We start from the raw sequence: 19,495 nt of genomic DNA on the forward strand, positions 1-19,495 counted from the left end.
TGCTGAATTGGCACCACAAGTGACCTTGCCATGTCAAACATGGACGAAACCTGGCTGCCAATCACAATTGCTGCGGATTATGTGGTAAAATTAAAGGAACAAAAACACAGAGTGGAAAGCAGTGACCTTTGACGACACAGAATGGCTGCATAATGGCGAGGATGGCATCCAGCAGCAAGTGCCATGGTTTCAACCAACTCCTTCCTGACACTGTTGGGGAATGACTACCATTTTATTTGCAGGTGCAGTTCCGCGATGACAGTAATGTCAATCTATTAAGTGAATTAAAGTATAGATCAAATTCAAAATTGTTATTGTCTTCCAATACTCTGAATACTGCCACCGGTTGTTTAAGCTCAGGTAACAAATGGTACCATATCTCTCTCTCTCTACCATCTCTCTCTCTCTCTCTCTCTCTCTCTCTCTCTCTCTCTCTCTCTCTCTCTCTCCCCCACATCCCACCATATATATTCAACTTAGATTATAGTAAGGTCTTTCCTGGCTATAACAATGTGTGAGGCACAATGTTGTCTTCCTAAGAACACTGGCACATTTTCTGGGAACACAGTAGTACAGTTAGTATCTAGCTTCTCTCTGTCCTCCCTGCTTTCCGGGAGCTAGCTCTTGGAAAACCCTGGTGAGTCAACATCCTTTATCCTCGTGGACAAACACAGGACTGGGCTGCAGCTCCCAGAATTCCTCAAGCCGAGACTCTCCTGTTTCCATAACCTGCCCATGTGTGAGTGTCTGCCTGCCAGGCTGATGTAGGCCTACTTGATGGGAAGTTAGTATAATGCCCTGCACTCTACTCCACTATACAGCGCATGTTATTTGTTCAACAACCCCTGAAAAAAACAAAAGTCTGATGTCCAGAACAGTCTGATCTTTACCACTTCCGCTGTCCGCTGGCTGGAGACAGGAAGAGGTTACGGTCACTGTTTTCTTTCTTCTGCCATGAGCATAGATTAGAGCCAAACGTATGAGTGAGCATACTTTGTTAGATGCTGATGGGGTTGCACTGTACGGTATGTGTGATTGTAAGCATGAATATGCTTGCTGAGACCAAAGAAAGTGAAACATTCCACATTCAGTTACTGTAATGTGGAAAAACCTTCAAATCGAGTCCAGAGTGAGTGAGATATTGGCTTATGTCATTTCCTGCTATTGTTTCTGAAGACTTTCTCTTTTGTTGTCCATTCGCTGCTCAGACCCGCTGGCTTCAGTCTGACAACTGCTTGTTAAGTGTTATATAACAGTCCCATCATCTCCAATTTCAGCAACAGCTGATTCCAAATCCATAAAGTGACCTCTACGTCTGATAGTGGAGCAGAATAGTTTTTTCCTGAAGTATTTCAACAGATGCAAAATAGTGTTTTCTCTTCCAAGTGCTGAGACATGGAAGAAACAGAGAGAGAGAGATAGAGAGAGAGAGAGAGAGAGAGAGAGAGAGAGAGAGAGAGAGAAACCGTTGACAGGTGGTTACTTATCTCACATTTGCCTGAGCAAACATTATAACGCTACATTGAAAAAACGGAACTTGACTGAAAGACCGTTGCACACACTAACACCAGCTGTACGTCCGTATATTCACCACAGGTCTGACGAATCCTCATTACTGGCATCTCAGATGCAATAAATTGGGTAATGATGGCATGATCAGATTTCAGTTCCATGAGTACCCTTGTTCAACCAATGTACCCCATTTCCAGAAATTATAATGAAATTACTAGCCAGTGCTGCATTCCCCCTGGAACTTTAGCAGCTAAAAGAGGGAAGTTACAAGACTATTCATTAACACACTCACACCTGCCACTAAAAGAGAGAGAGAGAGAGAGAGTGTATGTGTGTGTGTGTGTGTGTGTGTGTGTGTGTGTGTGTGTGTGTGTGTGTGTGTGTGTGTGTGTGTGTGTGTGTGTGTGTGTGTGTGTGTGTGTGTGTGTGCGCGTGTGTCTGTGTGTGTTTGCTTGGGGAGGGGTCCAATTTAATTTGGATGAGCGGCAGATATTTTGTTTTCCATGCAAGGGACATGGCTTCGAATCCAGGTGGTTACATTTGTAACTTGAGTTAGCTATTAAGAGATGATGAATGGGAAGTGTTGCCATAGTAACTGAAAAGGATGTTAATTTCTCAGCAGCCTTGTCAAACATATTCACCTTCAATCATTAAAAAAACATACACCTGACCATACCAATCTTCTACACAATACTGAGAAAACTGTAAGAAGAAAAAATTTGTCAATATTTATCTATAATGACATATGCTATCATGACACGTTTTGTATTAATGTATTTGGTTTACTTTGGGTAAGGTTGCTTTCACACAGGGGTGTAATTAGGTGATTTTGACGTCACCCTCTACTATCTACCTCCTGTTCTCTTTGTGTGAATATGTGCCTGAGGACGATTTTGGGTTTAAATGTTGTGAATAAAATGTAATTCCATTGTGTGAATATGTTTTCCTTTCATGTACTCATCCAGCACCTGGCCTGATGAGGCTTAGGATGTTCACAAAACTATCCTTCAAGCTCTAAAGTTACAAAATGCATCATACCCATTGCTCTCTGTTACTTAATTATGTAGGCTTTACTAATTGAACATGGATTTTAGATAATCTGTTTTTGTTTGTCACCAGGGTTCCCAATCTGTGATGAATCAAACAATAAAAGGTACAGTATCTCTCTCTCTCTCACTCACACACACGCACACACATGTGCATGCACGCACGCACGTGTGCACATGGACATACACATATTCTCCTGCTGCACACTAATTATTAGAGTTATTGCATTTAATAGTAATACACTATTCAACAGGAACAGGAAAGGTTGGACCTGTCATTGGTCCAATGACAGAACCTCAAATGACATTCAATACACCCACATTTGTATCAATTAAACTGTAATATAAATGTGAATGATGATAGCTATACATTATAACAAAAACAATTGAAGATAGATATAGGTTCATGAGCTCAGTCATTTCAGAATAGCTGAGTAATAAAATGGGCTCTCATCTGCAGTTGATCAGTTGATGTGCACACTTATTCAATAGTTTTCTGACACTTCTGTTGTGCATCTTTATGGAAGACTTCCGACACATCCTGTCTGATTTCACCTCTACAAGCTCACATGTCGCATAGCAACATGTGAGCTTGTAGATCGGCTATTTTCACTTGGCTACTCCTTAAAACAACTCATTCTTTTCATATTTGAAGTTCTTTTGAAAAAAAAAATTTTTTCTTTTTATCTCAGAAAGTTTTTGATTTAACTTTTTTTTCCATTAATCTTTTTAAATAATAAAAATAATTGTAGGAAATAGAAAGTTTTATATTTACTCGCGACACATAAAAATTTGTCCCGACCCAGTGTTTTGGAAACACTGGGTCTATGTAGACCGCTTTCCTACTGTTTCCTCATGTTACACACAGGCCAGTGAAGCAAACATCTGCCCATTTTGAACACAGATCCATTTATTTGACCAGAGGCCCTGATCAGGCTTGAGAAAGCAGTTTGGTCTGGACTTCCTCGCCACAGTGGCACAACTGTGTCCACTTCCTCCTCTCAGAGGTCTAATATGTCATAACTGACAGACTGTAAAAGGACATTTCCAGCAGGAGCTACAAATCTCTCTGTCAAGACAGAAATATGTACACCCATTACAACATGGCACATGTATTTCTTTCCACATTTTTTTTCCCCCATTCTGTTAACAGTAGGGTATTATTAATATCAGAATACACGTATAAACGTATAATAGTTTCCAAGTGATTTGTATACTGTACTATTTTGGAAATGCATCAAAACAAAGCAAAATTAACCCCAACTCCGGCTAGGCCCAAACTCACTGGTATTCAAACAAAACAAATTCACCACTTAGGCTTTGAATCAACAGTGGTGTTTTAACAGTAGGGTGATGTCCAAACAATTGTAATTTGGACCTCTAGCTAGCAACCCCCTATTCTGACCTCCCACTGTGTTAATTGCTAAGCGTCAACTGTGTGCTCCATCATTTAGTCATTCATTAAATGGCTCTTTGACACTTAGTTTTTACGTCGCCGCTATCATCTAATTATTGCCTTCACCATGTATTCAGGCTTTGCTATGAGCGCAGGCAAACGTGCAGAATGATCTTCTACGTCAGCTTCCAAGGCAACCCCCTGTCCTTCTGACCCCCAACAGGGAAAGTGGGTCTGAAATATGCCTCACTGGAACACATGGCGTAATGCCATCGCTCACCCTCATCAGCACTCTTGACGCAACTGTGAATGACTGGCAGCGGACAAAAGGGATGCCGACACAGAAACAGAAGCAGAGAGAGTGACCGTCATGACCTCACGGGTCAGCTGTGACCGTGGAATGAAAAGACCCTAAAGCATCAGCCCACCCACCCACCCCCTGCCACCGTCTTGGCCAACAGAACCCACCATGAGAATATGGGAGTGTTGAGCTTGAGGGAATAGCATTTTGCCTGCAAGAACTGAAAGGAGGCGGTTGTGCTTGGAATTTCGGGTCATGCCTTTCTCTGCACATTCCTCAGCATTCTTTCGACAATAAACTGTGTCAGACTCAATTTCAGCAGCAAACCATTTTGGATGCTTCAGTTTATAAAAGCCTCTGAAACACCCACAACCTGCCAAAATCCTCTGATAACTGGCCAATAAGGTTTTGGAGGGGACCAAGTGTTATGATAGCGTACAAGTGGCACTGGTTTTAGTTAAGGAAAAAGATACATCCTCAGTGTGGAAATTACTAACAGATTTTGTTGCAGTCTGGTGGGGGGGGGGGGGTCCTACAAAAAACAGCTGAAGCTTTTGGTACATACCGGTATTCTTGCACGTTCTACAGAAAATAAGCTAATCATATCAGAATGCCATATTTATTTTTAGGGATGGTAACTTTGGCAAGACAAAAGGGATTATTTGAATCATCCCAAGTACAAAAGACAAGCACCAGATTTTGTTGCTTACAAAATGGTGTCTTGAACATTCACCATAGGTGTCATTTATTCAATTGTCAAAATAAAGCTTGGCTCATGCAGTAGAAAAAGAAAAAAAATGGTTCATTCTGTACATAAACCAGAAATGTTAAAATAAATAAATAACTTAAACAACAACACAAAGATGCAATAAACATAGTTAAGCAAGTTAAATCACTGTAAGCGAAAGAATGCAGCCAGAGTTCGTGTCTAGTCACATCTAGGCACTTCAACATAACGAGGTGCAACTGTGGTGATACACAGTGAAATCTGTGTGTTGACTGAACTGACGAGTATACCCGGTGGACCTGTATAGTCCACTGATTGAACTCAGAGAGTACAATGTCACAGAATTCCGAATTCAATCAACACTCCGGATTTTGCTGCGCATTTTGGTCTCATTCTCATCCCTCTTTGGTACTGCTTATACTGTATTCTTTGGGGGTTAGTCGGACAGTCATTGGTAATCTTTAAGTCTTTTGGTCTGTTTCACTGTTTGTTTAGGTGCAACACTGGTTATCAAAGCTTGCTCTCCTCCTCTTCCAGTGGTCGGTTCAAACCAGGGATGAATTTGAGGAGTTGCCTCCGGAAGCTTTTCTGTTTGGGTTTCCTCTGAAGCGAGCCAAAGCCTCCTTGCTTCTCTCCCGGGGCCGATGACGAAGACCCCCTCAAGTAGCTGCGTGTGCTGGCGCTGCGAGTCAAGTGGGTCTTGGCTGTCATAAAGAGCTCGCTGGCCGGTCGTAGACGCGGCTTCCTCTGCACTGGCTGTGGTTGCTCTTTCACCTGCTCTGTGTTGACGCCCTCCAGGTCCACGTTGCGGTCTCCTTGGTACAGGCATGTCTGGTAGAGCGGGTCATCCTCTGTGGCCGTGCTGAGGTAGCTGACGCTGCTGCTGGTACTGCCGGTGCCGCGGAGGGCTCTCAGAGCGGCAGGGCTGGGGGCGCCCAGGCTGCCGTACACGCCCGCCGACTCCAGGGACTCGTACACTGAAGCGTCACTCATTACTATGCCTGCAGGACAGAAAGGAGGCAGTATTACATTATTGATGCCTATTGATCACAGCTTAGCCTCGATCTCCAGGCTTTTATTGTTTAGTTTTGCTAAAAAATAAAAGCCTGGCCCAGCGAGTCGGTGGACTCGGTATGAGGAAGTGTTTCATTTCCCAACCAACCAGAGTGCAGTGGGCGTCGCTCGTAATGTTGTGTTAACGGGGCGGGGGTTGACGGACAGATCGGTGAACCAATTAGGATCAGGCGCAATCTCTCGCCGGCTCTATACACCCGCCCCTCTATACACGAAATCAGGAGGGTTGGGGCAGTCTAATCACAGCTGTATGCAATGCATACATGAATGCAAAGTGCAAATATTTTGGCATGGATATCGTCGCCGACGTTGTAACCTGCGTTCCAGTAGATCCAATGTAGTTATTAGTGCTCACAAGCTTGTTAATACTATTCATTGGTTAAATATTTATTAAAAAAACACAGACAGACTTAACCACTTTCAGCCTGGTGTCCCTATTTTGTGCATGTCATTATATGTGAACATATACAAGCTTCTAAATCTGCTATTTCCACTACTTTTGCATGACACTGTCACACGACAGAGCATTATTTTAGGGGGAAAAAATTTAAAGAAATGGCGATACAAGGTTTCTGCCCGACAGCATACTTTTTATTACTAAGGTTTTTTGATTGAAAAACATTTATTACACCCTTCAAGAATAGCGGGATCTTGCACAGATGATGGCGAGTTCAAACGAGACTACAGATTTAAAACCACATGACCTACCGTGAACCAGTCTCTGCTCCTGCATCATCAAGGATCTGTATTCATCCCACTTTTCAGTCAGGGTTTGCTGGAAACAAAACCAAAGAGACATTTTGAAATGCTTGTAGAAGGAAATCCACAATAAAACCCTAACACATCTATAAATGCATGGAAATTACATGATATGTGCAAGTTAATTGATTTGAGAGGCATCACCTACTAGAATGTTTATTAGTTAGTTAAAGGTTGGCTTGCCACAGGCCTATTTCCTTCTAGATAATGGGTATTACTGTCTCTCCTAAATTGAAGTCTTTAAAAAAAACTTGGACACATCCAACAGTTCATTAAAAATACTTGCTTTGACTTTGTCACCACCCACTTGCATCCCCCACCCCCATAACTCTGACAATCTCACTAAAGAACTTCTCTCGTTACCCCATCTGTCTCCTTTACCTTTTTTAATATTTCTCCCATTAGTAAAAAAAACTGCTTCACAATAACAATGCTGGTGTAACTGAGATTTTTACATTACATAGATTACAATAGACTACTTTCAAATTTTCTGGTTGTTGACATTCACACATCGGGCGCAACATTAGTTTTGATTCAGTATTAAAGTCAGTGTGAGGTGAGGTACATGGTCACATCAGTCTGTTCCTATTTGCTAGTTTGACAGAGAATATGCATCTTACAATGTGAAGGGAAAAATACACAGGCAAGACATCCTGACACATTTTAAACACATTGGGTGGTCCAAATAATAGGTAATGCCAACTCCTTATTAATGGCAAAATCATGGCACTGCGTCATTAATTTTTTCAGGCACTATAAAATGTCCTTTAGTACAATCCAACTACAGTAAATTGCCAGCAGTATGTAGTTTCAGACATAAGGCCATTATGGATTATGCTGGAGACAGCTGCTATAATCTTGGGGAGGACTGGGGGGGCACTTTACCAAGTGCTTTTTAACAGCCATGTGCAAGAATGTGCCGTTCTTGTCCTCCAAGCACACACGGCCATCAGTGTGCATGCTGGAGAGATGCAGCACATGCAACAGGTGGTGCAGTTTGGGAAACAGGTGGGGAGGGGGAATGTTGTCTATATGTGGCAAGCAACATGGTGGTAGCCCTCTGTATTCTGTCTGGCCTGTGAGGCTGCAGGACACACATCTAGGTCGACCCAGAGAGAACTGGCCATAAAACAGTGTTCCACTTTAGCGTGGGTTGGTGAACGTTTGAGGAGGACGTTTACCTTTAGATACTGCAGTCGTGCTTCTAGCTCCTCTTTTCGGATGGAATCACTGTAGACCGTCTCCAGCCTAAACAGGGAACAACAGAAAGCAGTATAATTAATAAGCATTACAGGAAGTAGTAATAAAACCTACAGAGGAACACCGCGACATACAGCAATTAAGAGAGCCGAGGACTCTAGAGTAACCATATGAAGGGTTCTTTTCATAAGACCCAGACTGGAATGGGTCTGGTCTCAACAGTTTACAAGAGGGGGGAAGATAAAGGACGTATACTATTTCCACTCAGACACTTAAGAATTCTCTTTTAAATCACATGACTGAACATTTGCCCCGTTTTTATAGAGCTAGTTTTCACTTGAACAGTTACTTAATATCCCCATTTATACAGTACTTGTAAAAGTGGTGGGAATAATTTGATGTCAGCTGTTAAACGTATGCATATACTGGTACTGTGATGCGGTTAACCTCACTGTTTAAGCAGTAGCATTCAAAGCTTATGAACGGGCCTCACTAATTGCCCTTTTGATCTTTTACAAGCATAAGTGTTAGTTTGAGAATGAGTCAGTGAGAGGGGGAAAATGTGGTTGCAATCAAACACCCAATGTGCACGCTCTTTTTGCAAACTCTACTACTGTGAACAATATTCTACACTTGGGGTTGGGATAAATAGATGCCATAAATAATAAACAAAGCTCTCGATAGTCAAATACGTTAAATGATGGGCTTTTAACAATGCAAATGATCTGATCTATCATGAACTGAGAAGCCTTTCAATTTAGCCTCAAAGCAGTTGCAGTATTTTAAACATTGAGAAACTGGAAGCATAAATTGACATTAGGGATGTGGGGACAAGCTTCATGTACATGAGAATAAATCACACTATTTGTTTAGAACTAATAAACTGCATTTTTTAAATTCATAAATAGTGAAAACAACGTACAGTATGTGCTGGCCAAAAACCCCACTATGGTAATTAAAATACTGTTAAATATCGGATATGATCAAATATCCAATGTAGCTGGTCGCCATGAAATCTACAATATAAACATCATGTGAAGAGGAAAACGTGGCTTTGTAATGTACATATGTACCCCAGTTAAGTTTCACTTTTGTTTCTAAGGGCTTGGTTTTCTAAATGAAAGGCTTTGTTATGAAACCATAACTGATAAGACAACCAGGAAACCTCAAGACAGTGGTTTTCCATTTCCAGAACACAGATGAGACATGCAGGACAAGATGGTGGTCCGATTCAAACCCCAGGTCCTCACTACTCACAAGGAGCCATGCTACCAGGCACCGCAAGGCAGATTGTGTGAAAGGTAGAACATCGAGAATATGTTCTCATTCAACATGAATTGTATTATAAATATTGTTGTTTATATAGACTATGAAAGCCATCAAGAACGAAGTAAAAACACATATCAAAAGCGTGATAGTGTCTTTTTAATTATTCTGTTATCGCAATCTTACTGTTATTTTTCCAACCATCCACAAGCGCTTTGTTCCAAGGGTACACGTTTCTTACCTTATTGTATTGCCGCAGGCCCTGATGAGCTGAACAATGTCTTTGTGCCGAAATCCCTCCACTGTGGCCTCGTTGACACTTGCTATGGTGTCCCCTGTGCACGCAAACACCACATGTGTTAAACAGACAGCAGATGTACAGCCTTCCATCGTGGGTTCATTTCAGTGGTAGCCAACTAAAGCCGTTTCCATCCCATATCAGTTAACCCATTGATACCTGGAACGCATCTGTGTAACTTTAGATGTCTTTGGCTATTCAAAAATAGCAGATATACAAGCTCATAGCGCTGCACCGAGTGCCGCGCTACGAGCTTGTAGATCTGCTATTTTTGAAAAATCTAGATTTTTTTTTTTTTTAATTTCTTTTCAAAAAACTGTTAGGATTTAGATTTTTTTAAAGAATCGCCTCAGGTCTTAATGGGTTAACCACATGAGCCCTAGCGTCCCGGTTCTGGGCATTTCATAATTGCCAAGCATTCGGCGAAAATAGCATATCTAAGCGTGGTAGAGATTTGGTGTAGAGGGAAAAACAGAGGGGGGCAAGTTTAAACCCCAAATCAACAAAGTATAGATGGGTTCAATTGGTTAATGGTTTGCGAATCAATCAGAGCATTCCTTCCTTCAGCTCATATGTTGCACACATGTTGTAAAACACAATCATATTCTTCAGAATAAGCCAAGATCAAGGAGCTACGGTGATAGTTTACATTCTCCATTAACTTCTGGAGTTGACGATACCATGCTCTGTTCTATTTCTGTCCATATCTGACTCACATCTGTTATTTCTATTATAATCAAACTGAGATGAGCCTCTATACTACTGAGAACCATACCAAATTGGTTTTGGATGGAGTAAGAACTCTCATGTTTGAGGGCTGGTAAACTGTGAGACTAAACCAGTATACAAAAGTATTTTCTCCCTTTCAAAAACCACTGCCTATTCTCCCGCGTGAGATGAAGTCATCATCTGGTTCAGGCCAGCGTGACAAAGGGAACAATTACATTAGGCATGAGAGGAATGTAGGAAGTGAAACTCAATGTGACATAAGCGATCCATCTTCAAACCCACCATCCCTTTATGACTCATTGACTACGTCTAAAGGTTTGTTGAGGCCTGACACACACCCTCCTTAATAATTATTTGTTCAAGTGCCTTTGAACAGGGCAGTGAGGTGGCTCAGTGGTTAACGTTTTATGAATTCGAACCTGAATGGGGACTTTGTGTAGTGTTTGCATGTTCTCCCCATATTCACGCGAGTTTACCCACGGGCCACGACACAAAAATAAATGCATGTTAGGCACACAGTATGAGTGCCCTTGAGCAAGGCACTGGCCTTAAAGCTGAGGCTAGTCCCCCAGGCAGGGTTTAATGCAGGGGACAAATTTCCCCACGGGGATCAATAAAGTATAACTTAAACACTATCAACTAGGACTGCAACAGATAATCAAACTTAATTGATTTAATAGATCTGAATTAATGAATTCAATCATAATATATTTTAATAAAAAAAATCGCACCCAGTGTGAAGTGAGCGGTGCTATTTATGAGTTATTAATTTCATCATGCATCTCGGTAGCCAATCACAGCACGTCCTGCGAAGTGACGTGCTTACATTTTTTACATTATTATTCATTTCATCATGCGTCTCGCTAGCCAATCACAGCGCATCTGCGAAGTTTGAAGTTAATTTCATCATGTGTCTCGCTAGCCAATCACAGCACATCCTGCAAAGCTTAGCCTATGGGCGTGTTTTCCACAGCATGGCGTCACAGCGAAAGACAAATTTTCACGACGGAAAGAAAAACTTTCGCCACGGATGGGTCCTAAACCCTCTTATAGGAGCGGTTACACCGCTCAAAAATAAAAAAAATTGAAAGTTACAGGAGTGCATATGCTGTGTGATATGATATGTAAGCTTATCATACAAACATCATCACTGTTAATATTCACCGTTAACATCATTGACCATGTCTTCCATGATCCTATACTTCAATTTCAAGGGCAAGGGGGAGGAACAATCCATTATTAAACATATGGGGGGTTCGCCTTTGTTAATAATGTTTAGCTTCTTATAGTTTGTAATGCCCTTTTTTAACTCCTGGTTGCGAATTCATTTGGTAATTTTAAATACGTAAAAGGTGCGTAAAGGACTGTTTCTCTCAAATCTGTGTGAGGTTAAGTACTGTGAGTATACAGGTACCTGATGCATGGCAAGGAGCACCAAGGAAAATCCTGCTGTGGTCTGTATACTATGTTTCTACACTATGTTTATCAAAGAAAACATATTTTGGTATCGTTATGGAATGTATATATTATGCAAGAGTCATATTGTATTTGAGTAAATACATACATATTATGTTTGTTGGTCAAACAGGCTAGAAGCTATTGCTTCACATCTTGCTTGAAAGGCTATATTAAGATTAATGAAACATGAACATGTGAAAGGGTAAGTAAAAAGGTCAGGACTGGACAGATTAGGACATGAATGCGGAGAAAGGAAGGATGCTCCTATTGAGACACCTTGTGAGTGGTAGGTAAGAATAGATGTAACTGCGTCTGCTTAATAGGGATGGTATATAAGCCAGTACCCAGGAGCTATGAGAGTAATTCCTGCTGCCTGCTTGTGCGTGTGCTAGATTAAACCTAGAATGTTGTAACATGTCTATCGTACCGAATAAATAGTGAACATGATAACTTGTGTGTCATCATTGCATCATCGGAAGAATCCACACAGTATAAAATGCTGACATTGATTCGATGCAGTCTTTGAGAACATCGGCTCCAAGTTAAATTTACAAACAGTAAAATCCTCAGTGTACAGTCTCAGAGTACATTAACACTGAGGATGTTATAATACAACACTAAATATGGCACACTCATGATGCATCCTGCATAAGAGTACACCGACTGGAAAATAAGTACACACCGTCATGTGTGTACTTCCCTAAACAGCAGACTGACTGACGTTTCAAAACTTCTCCTTACTTCCCCTGGTGTCTATTTTAAGGACTTCCAAAAGGCTATTTCATGTACAGTTACATAGGAGGGAAATAAACAACTCTTATAGTCTATCAAGCAGGCACTAAACATGATTATAATCCATCACTTACCAACTTTTAGTCCTGCTAGCTGTGCAGGGCTGTCATCGTGCACCTTGCACACAAATGTGCACATCTCTACTGAGTTCTGGTCCTGGTGATGCAATCCATATGTCTGCAATAAAAAAGAGACTGCAATGTTTACCTTTTTATATAGCAGAGTATCACATAATATTCTTTTAATAAGATAACTTTATAAAGCGCAATTCGAAAACAGGGTTACACAGTGCTTTGCAAAAACAAGATAAAATACAGCAAGATGGCAATAAGAAAATAGAATGTAAGTAAAGTAAAAATCTAAAGATATATATAATACATAACGTAATTGATAAGCAATTGAGGAACTACATAGCCCCAGAATGCTACCCTGATAAAAACATTCATGTGTGTACTGTTGGAAATTGTGGCATGATACACACACACACTACAGTGCAGTGAGTTAGTCAGCTCACGCTGAGATGAAGAAGGAAGGATGATATCAGTTCACATTATCATATGCAGGCTGCTAGTGCAAACATGCAAAGCAAGAGGAGCATTTTTCCTGTGGTATCATAAACCAACAGCCTCATTACTTTTAGAAAATTACGTTTCAATTTGGTACCTCCTTGTATCTATTTTTGTTTCTGTAAATTTGACAGTTCTAATATTGTATTTCCTTGGTCACCATGTGCGTTGTTAGATACACACGTCACATACATGTTCTTCCTTTTATCATTAACCAGTATGAGGAAGGCCCGGTTCCTGCAGACCACAGATCAGACTTCCCCTTGTCACTGCTGTCACAATGCACCCAGGACGTCACAACTCGTATCATATGATTGTCAACATTGTCAATAACAAAAACTGCCTATAAATCTTTCAAAGCGAGCAAACAAAGACACCGGCTGTCTTGTGTCTTGAGATAATAGTTATTAGTATTCAAATTGTGTGTGTGCTTTTGCGATTATATGCATCTGCTAGGTAAATGTAAATGTAAATAATTCTTAAAAATTCACAAAAAGGAGAGATTTACATATTGGACTGAACTTTAACTCAATAGCAATGTAAGACATTTAAGCAGGAAACTCAAAATCATCCGTCTTCCTGCCCTGATGATCTCACTTCCCTAAGCCATGCAGGAAGGGAGGAACCTCAATCTAATCCTTAAATAGAACAATATAATATATGTTCTGAATTTAAAAAACTGAAACGTAGTTACAAAAACCATAAGTGTGACCATTTTCAAAAGGCTTCTGATCAAGTATGGTATTTAAAGAATGAGATCAATTAAAGCCTATAACATTGATTATATATTTTGAGGAGGCGCCTGAGAGAGAATAAGGAGTAGTGAGAGATGGGACAGATAACAGGGGAATGGATGATGTGCTTTTAAGATCTACAATCTGTAACACTATTGAAGTTAAATGTTCAAAACCATTTGTCTGTCCTGGGGGCTTGAGTGTAAAAGCAGGTATTGCAAGGGAAAGCGTGTGAGAAAACCACACAGCTTCAAAAATAGATGCTGGGAGTTAACTGCCCTGTCTTCACAGTCATGGGACAACATCCGTGAGTATTTAAAACATATACAGTATGTGACCTTTCACCCTACTGACACATGCAGACACTCAGATTGAAAGACTTAAACGATAAGCTTTGGTCACTTGGATTTATCTCTGTAAATATTATGAACATGATGGACCAGGGAAATGTGTCTTACCTGGATCTCAAAACCAAAAGTCTCATCATCTTTCTTCTCCAGACCCACCACCTTTCTGAAAAAGAAAAAAAAACAAATGTTACCTTCCTGTTTGATAGTCTCCTAGAGTAATCATCACAATCATTAAAATTGCATAGAGCTTTGAGGGCATTTTCCATAATCTTTCTGGTGAGAAAACCTTTCAGGATGATCAAATCTGGGATTTATTCTGCGTATGAAGGATATTACAGAACCATGCCGGTGCAAAATGTTGCATTTGGAATATTGCTGTGCAAATAAAACTACTGCACGTTAATCGTTTTCCACGGTGCAAAGCCAGGATGAGGAGATGATCCGGACATAACCGCATACACTAAAATCCTCTCTTCTATGCCAGGCATTATCTAAATTGTTCAACAATATATGTCTGTTGTCTCGAACTGAACAAGTGATCGGTTATGTCCAGCAGGCTCTGCGTCATAATCAACAAGCAAATATACAGGGGTCTGTTTGACAGAGGGACGTCAAGAAGCCATCCGAGAAAGTACATCAATAGAAGACATGAAAATTCATGAAAACACTTGAGAATATCATACATAACAATGACCGTTAATATAGAAGCCTACTGTTTAACTGAGTGCCTCTAAGGAACTTTGATTATTGCTCAGTCAAGGGATGCTGAGAGGCCTTTAAATTTGTGACGCTTTGCTTTGATACAATTTAGTTATTTATGGGTTGGTAACGTTTATTTGAATTGAGACCGGTTTGGGATTCTCCTCACTAAGTCTAGGAAAAGTTTATTTTTTCTTCATTCACCAAGAAAATGGTGGCAAGATGAACATATGGTATGAGATAGACAAAATCACTGCGAGATGGTGAATTGTACCTTTGTGGTTCTGGTGTTTGTGTCAGGGGTTTCCACTTCTGCAATCCCCCGCCCTGTGCAAACGAAACAGAACAAGGATTACACCTATGTGGGTTAATATCATCGTCCTCCCCCACGACGGGTTTCCCCATAACATTTCCCAGACATACAGGTTTACTTTAATCCATCGAGTGTAGTGCAACACGTGTGTGTAATAGCGTTTGTATTTTCAAGCCGGTAATGTGGCATGTGGCACATTTGCTCTAAACTGGAAATGCATGTCAGGCAGCTCTTTGTTTACCCAACTCACAGACACAACATAAGAAAAAGAGGTTAATGCCTCTATATTTAGCCATGTCTTTACACCAAGTCTGTTGGTTTGGGACAGCCAATCTCTTGACACAACAGAATATGAATGGCTCCCTTTTCTGATAATTATCTGAAACATTTCCATGTGAGTACACCTTAAAACCCAACCCATAAACAAATTGACTTTGTGCTTAGTGCTGGGCTTCTTGGCTACAATTACTGCATTGAGAGAAAGAGCAAAGCCATTTGACCCACCCATATCCTACCTTACTATTTAAATAATTTGGTCAGGCTACTCTAAATCACTTACAATCAATTCACCTCTGTTCAACGTCAATGATCTTGAATGCAGCTCCTATGAAAGGTTGCTTTGTGCTACAGTCTCGCAGGGCAGTAAATGTTGCTTTCTCTATTTCCCAACACTTACAGAATTGTCCCAGGTCCTTCTCAATGAGGGCTTTTATTCTCAAACACCCCAAGAGACCAATGGGGGTGGTTGAAGCAGAATTTCAGTTTGCACCACACAATGCACTGTTGAAGCCCTTCGCCTCAGCTGATTGAGAGATGGGATGAGAGATTGTGGACTGTACCTGCCTCTACAACGGCAAACTAACAGGCCAGGCAAGGTTATTGTGCAGCATAGGTGCACAAGTGGGTTTCACGTTACATTTCTGCTTTCACATAATTTTTTGTCCCTTTTGCTATTCCACTTCCACACAACAACACAGAAAGCTCTAAACAACAGCATCAGATCTTTGGGGCTACATTTTCAGATGGACATCACAATGGCCTGGGAAACGTGCAAGCGCTGCTAACCAACCCAATTGTGATTAAAATGTCATAGTAAAATCTAAAATGTGCTGCAACAAGTTGTGTTAACCAAGGAGGGGCCGATGGGGTCATGACGGGGTTTGACAGGCACTGCCTACGTTCAAACAACACACAACTGGTAGGCCTACTCTGTATAGTTCCCTGTATGAACTTCATGATGCCATTGGGTAGAATGGAATTCAGAAATGATTTACTCAAGTATAAAACTAACTAACTAATTAAGTGAGGCTGAAGCACAAGTCATATTGAACGTAAGGGTCATCTTTTAAACAGAGTGTGAGGCTGATAAGCATCCCCTCACTGCCCAGTGTGAGCCAGATGCTGTATTAAAGGGCAAGACCACTTTGGTAGAGGTTTGGGTTGTGTAGTTACCTTGCCATGATGTAACTCCAAAGGTGTACAAGAAATCAAAAATAATCGCTCCATTGATTAGAAATTGATAATTCAAAATATGCTCCTCATTGACTTACATTGTAAGGTAAAACAGCTCTCAAAGTCACTCTTTTAGCACATAAACAAACGCAAACAAAGTTGATTCAAACAATATAGAACATCACCAAACCCAGTACTGTTTTTTTTTTATAAAAATGTTAACTTCCTGTTGATTTTGCTATTTTTATTAAGAAGAAAACCTGGACCGGATCCGGATCATGTAAGTCAATGAGGAGCAAATGTTTAATCATCGATTTCTAATCAATGGAGCAATTATTTTTGATTTCTTGTCCACCTTTGGAGTTACATCATGGCAAGGTAAATACACAACCCAAACCTCTACCAAAGTGGTCTTTCCCTTTAAGTTTCACACTCCACTTAATGCATACTAACTGTACAATTTGACAATAGACTACACAGGTCAAATTGAACAAAACCTACCTGTTCTCACTCACACACACACACACACACACACACACACAGTATGTTCAATTTGCTGATTGCATTCTAGAACCACCACCTTACCTTATTGAAGTTTCTGGGTAGTGTCCCACCAGAGTAGGCAAGAGTCTTATAGTTGTAAACTTCCGAGGAATTGGAAGGTTCCGAAGTTCTACAACTGTCCGACTTTGATGATGGAAAGTAAATATCGCTGTCGTGAGATGATGCTCGGTTCTCTGGAGCGCTGGAGTTGGCTTTTTTAAGTCTCCTGAACGTCATGCCTGATGTCCTATGTTGGCACTCGCCGTTAAGTTACTTAAAAAGGAATCCAAAGTATTTTGTCGCCGCGACAGAATGTTGTTCGGGAGTCGCGATCTCGTGTCACAGAGCGTTGCCAACTTGTGTCCAAGTGTGAGTTAAGTTAATGAGCAGCAGGCAGGCAGCGTGGTGCAACGGCAGAGCTGAGGAGCCTGGGGGCGGGGCCTGCGTGCAGCGTTGACGTGCATCCTTTTGTTTCTGTACCGTGTGTGTGTGTGTGTGTGTGTGTGTGTGTGTGTGTGTGTGTGTGTGTGTGTGTGTGTGTGTGTGTGTGTGTGTGTGTGTGTGTGTGCGCGCGTGTGCGTGTGTGCGTGTGCGTGCGTGCGTGCGTGCGTGCGTGCGTGCGTGTGTGTGTGTGTGTGTGTGTGTGTGTGTCTCCAGTGTTGCCAGGTTTTGTGTGAGAAATAAGCAACCAGACACCAGAAAAGATACTGTATATTTATCTGATATTGTCAAAAGGTGTTGTGGATAATATTGTTGAGTAAGTTGAGTAGTGTAGAGGCTACAATTCTGGGAAAAGGGTGGGGGGAGCTGGGTTTGGGAGGACTTCTTTCTGTCCTTTTTAGTTCTAATTATGTTTATTGTGTATCGTGTCTTGAAATATATGATAATGATATGTGTACATTGTGCATTGTCAATAAATACATCTTTATATAAAAAAAGAAATAAGCAACCAGGTCATTTTTTAACTACTCCTTTAAACCTATATACTGTATACTGTACATCGGCTATTTGAAAATAGCAGATCTACAAGCTCACAACGCGTCGCATCTTTTTTTTTTTTTTACAAAAACAACACAATACATATTAATTGGGGGTCCATGACATCAAAATATTTGATAACCACACCACTGGTTTAAATAATAATTAATAATAAGCAATTACACTTTAGAAACAAGCCCAAAAAAAAACAAGCAACTTTACAGAAAAAGAAGCCCAAAGTCGCTTATGATAAGCAGACATGGCAACACTGAGTGGTTTTCTCAAACTTTTACATTCGAAAGATCCCCCCGGATTGACTAGCATCCGTTTAAAACTGCAATCCGAATCCGGAACTTATACGGTATAATATTGCAGTGATTGCAGTGACTCAAAAACATCATCTGAACAAAAACATTGTGACAGGGGCCCTTAAGAGAAGATTTGTGTTGTTCAAATTGCTCAAAACGATTCAAAATGTTTCAAGTTGTCAAGATTGTTTTTATAGCAAATCTACAGGAATACAGGAGCCCACAATGCGTTGCATCAGCCAATGGTGGAAAAAGTACTCAAATGTTTTACTTAAGTAAAAGTATCAATACTGCAATGTAGAAATACTCTTTTACAAGTAAAAGTCCGGAATCCACAATTTACTTGAGTAAAAGTACAAAAGTATTGGCATCAAAATGTACTTATGCTTCTTACTTTGAGAACCACTGTCCAAGATTCTTCGCCCTTCCAAGATGCATTAATGATGTTGCGCTTATGCGCTTCAGGCAGTGTTTACTTGTAATTCAACCAGTAGGTGACATACCTACCCACAGCATGGTCATACCCGACACCAGGGTCTGGGTCTTCTGCATTACATTTAATGACATAGGTAGACCTCATGTTCCGGATTGCAGCTTTAATTTAAGCGTACACAAACATTGTCATGGTTATTATTATGGATAACAACGCTGAGGATTTTCCTGTGTAAGATATGCCTGGAAATATTATTTATTATGATTCCAACATCCGAGGTTGCAATTATGAATATTTATGAGGACATTTTGTCTTCAAAGTATTAACAACACGTGGAAGTGGAAGAGTCAACAATTTAGGTGAATATAGCCAAATGTATAATTTAAGAGTTATCGGTGTTAATAGCTTAGCGATGCCACAACAACACAAATTCAAAGTGGGGTAAAACGTAAAAGTATGAAATGTAAAATAAAATTCACTACCGGACCGGTATATATTTTAATATCATAATGTTGAAGCCATCTGTCGCCATAACTGTCCTAGTGAATGGCGCCCCCTTGT

The 19,495-nt window shown here is 40.6% G+C and overlaps 1 protein-coding gene across 1 annotated transcript; it reads right to left on the bottom strand.

The window, feature by feature from the left end:
• Positions 1-4,404: 4,404 nt before the first annotated feature.
• On the bottom strand, positions 4,405-17,573 carry tamalin (trafficking regulator and scaffold protein tamalin). The gene is made up of 8 exons (XM_080444541.1): positions 17,258-17,573; positions 15,182-15,234; positions 14,317-14,371; positions 12,633-12,735; positions 9,523-9,616; positions 7,997-8,063; positions 6,765-6,831; positions 4,405-5,983 (listed from the first exon to the last, which is right to left on the bottom strand). Exons 1-8 carry the CDS (start codon positions 17,450-17,452, stop codon positions 5,493-5,495), a joined length of 1,125 nt encoding a protein of 374 aa, XP_080300667.1. The 5' UTR covers positions 17,453-17,573; the 3' UTR covers positions 4,405-5,492.
• Positions 17,574-19,495: the final 1,922 nt, after the last annotated feature.

Source organism: Gymnoscopelus braueri (genome assembly GCF_963280865.1).
Source record: "Gymnoscopelus braueri genome assembly, chromosome: 12".
In the NCBI taxonomy this organism is placed as follows: Eukaryota; Metazoa; Chordata; class Actinopteri; order Myctophiformes; family Myctophidae; genus Gymnoscopelus; species Gymnoscopelus braueri.

What these genes read in the sequence shown, in the direction of transcription:
- tamalin (XM_080444541.1), bottom strand. Translation starts at nt 17,452, where the DNA reads ATGACGTTCAGGAGACTTAAAAAAGCCAACTCCAGCGCTCCAGAGAAC. An exon ending in CAAACACCAGAACCACAAAG is followed by an intron (nt 14,372 to 15,181) that starts GTACAATTCACC and finishes TTTCTTTTTCAG; the next exon opens with AAAGGTGGTGGGTCTGGAGA. An exon ending in CTTTTGGTTTTGAGATCCAG is followed by an intron (nt 12,736 to 14,316) that starts GTAAGACACATT and finishes TTTTTATTGCAG; the next exon opens with ACATATGGATTGCATCACCA.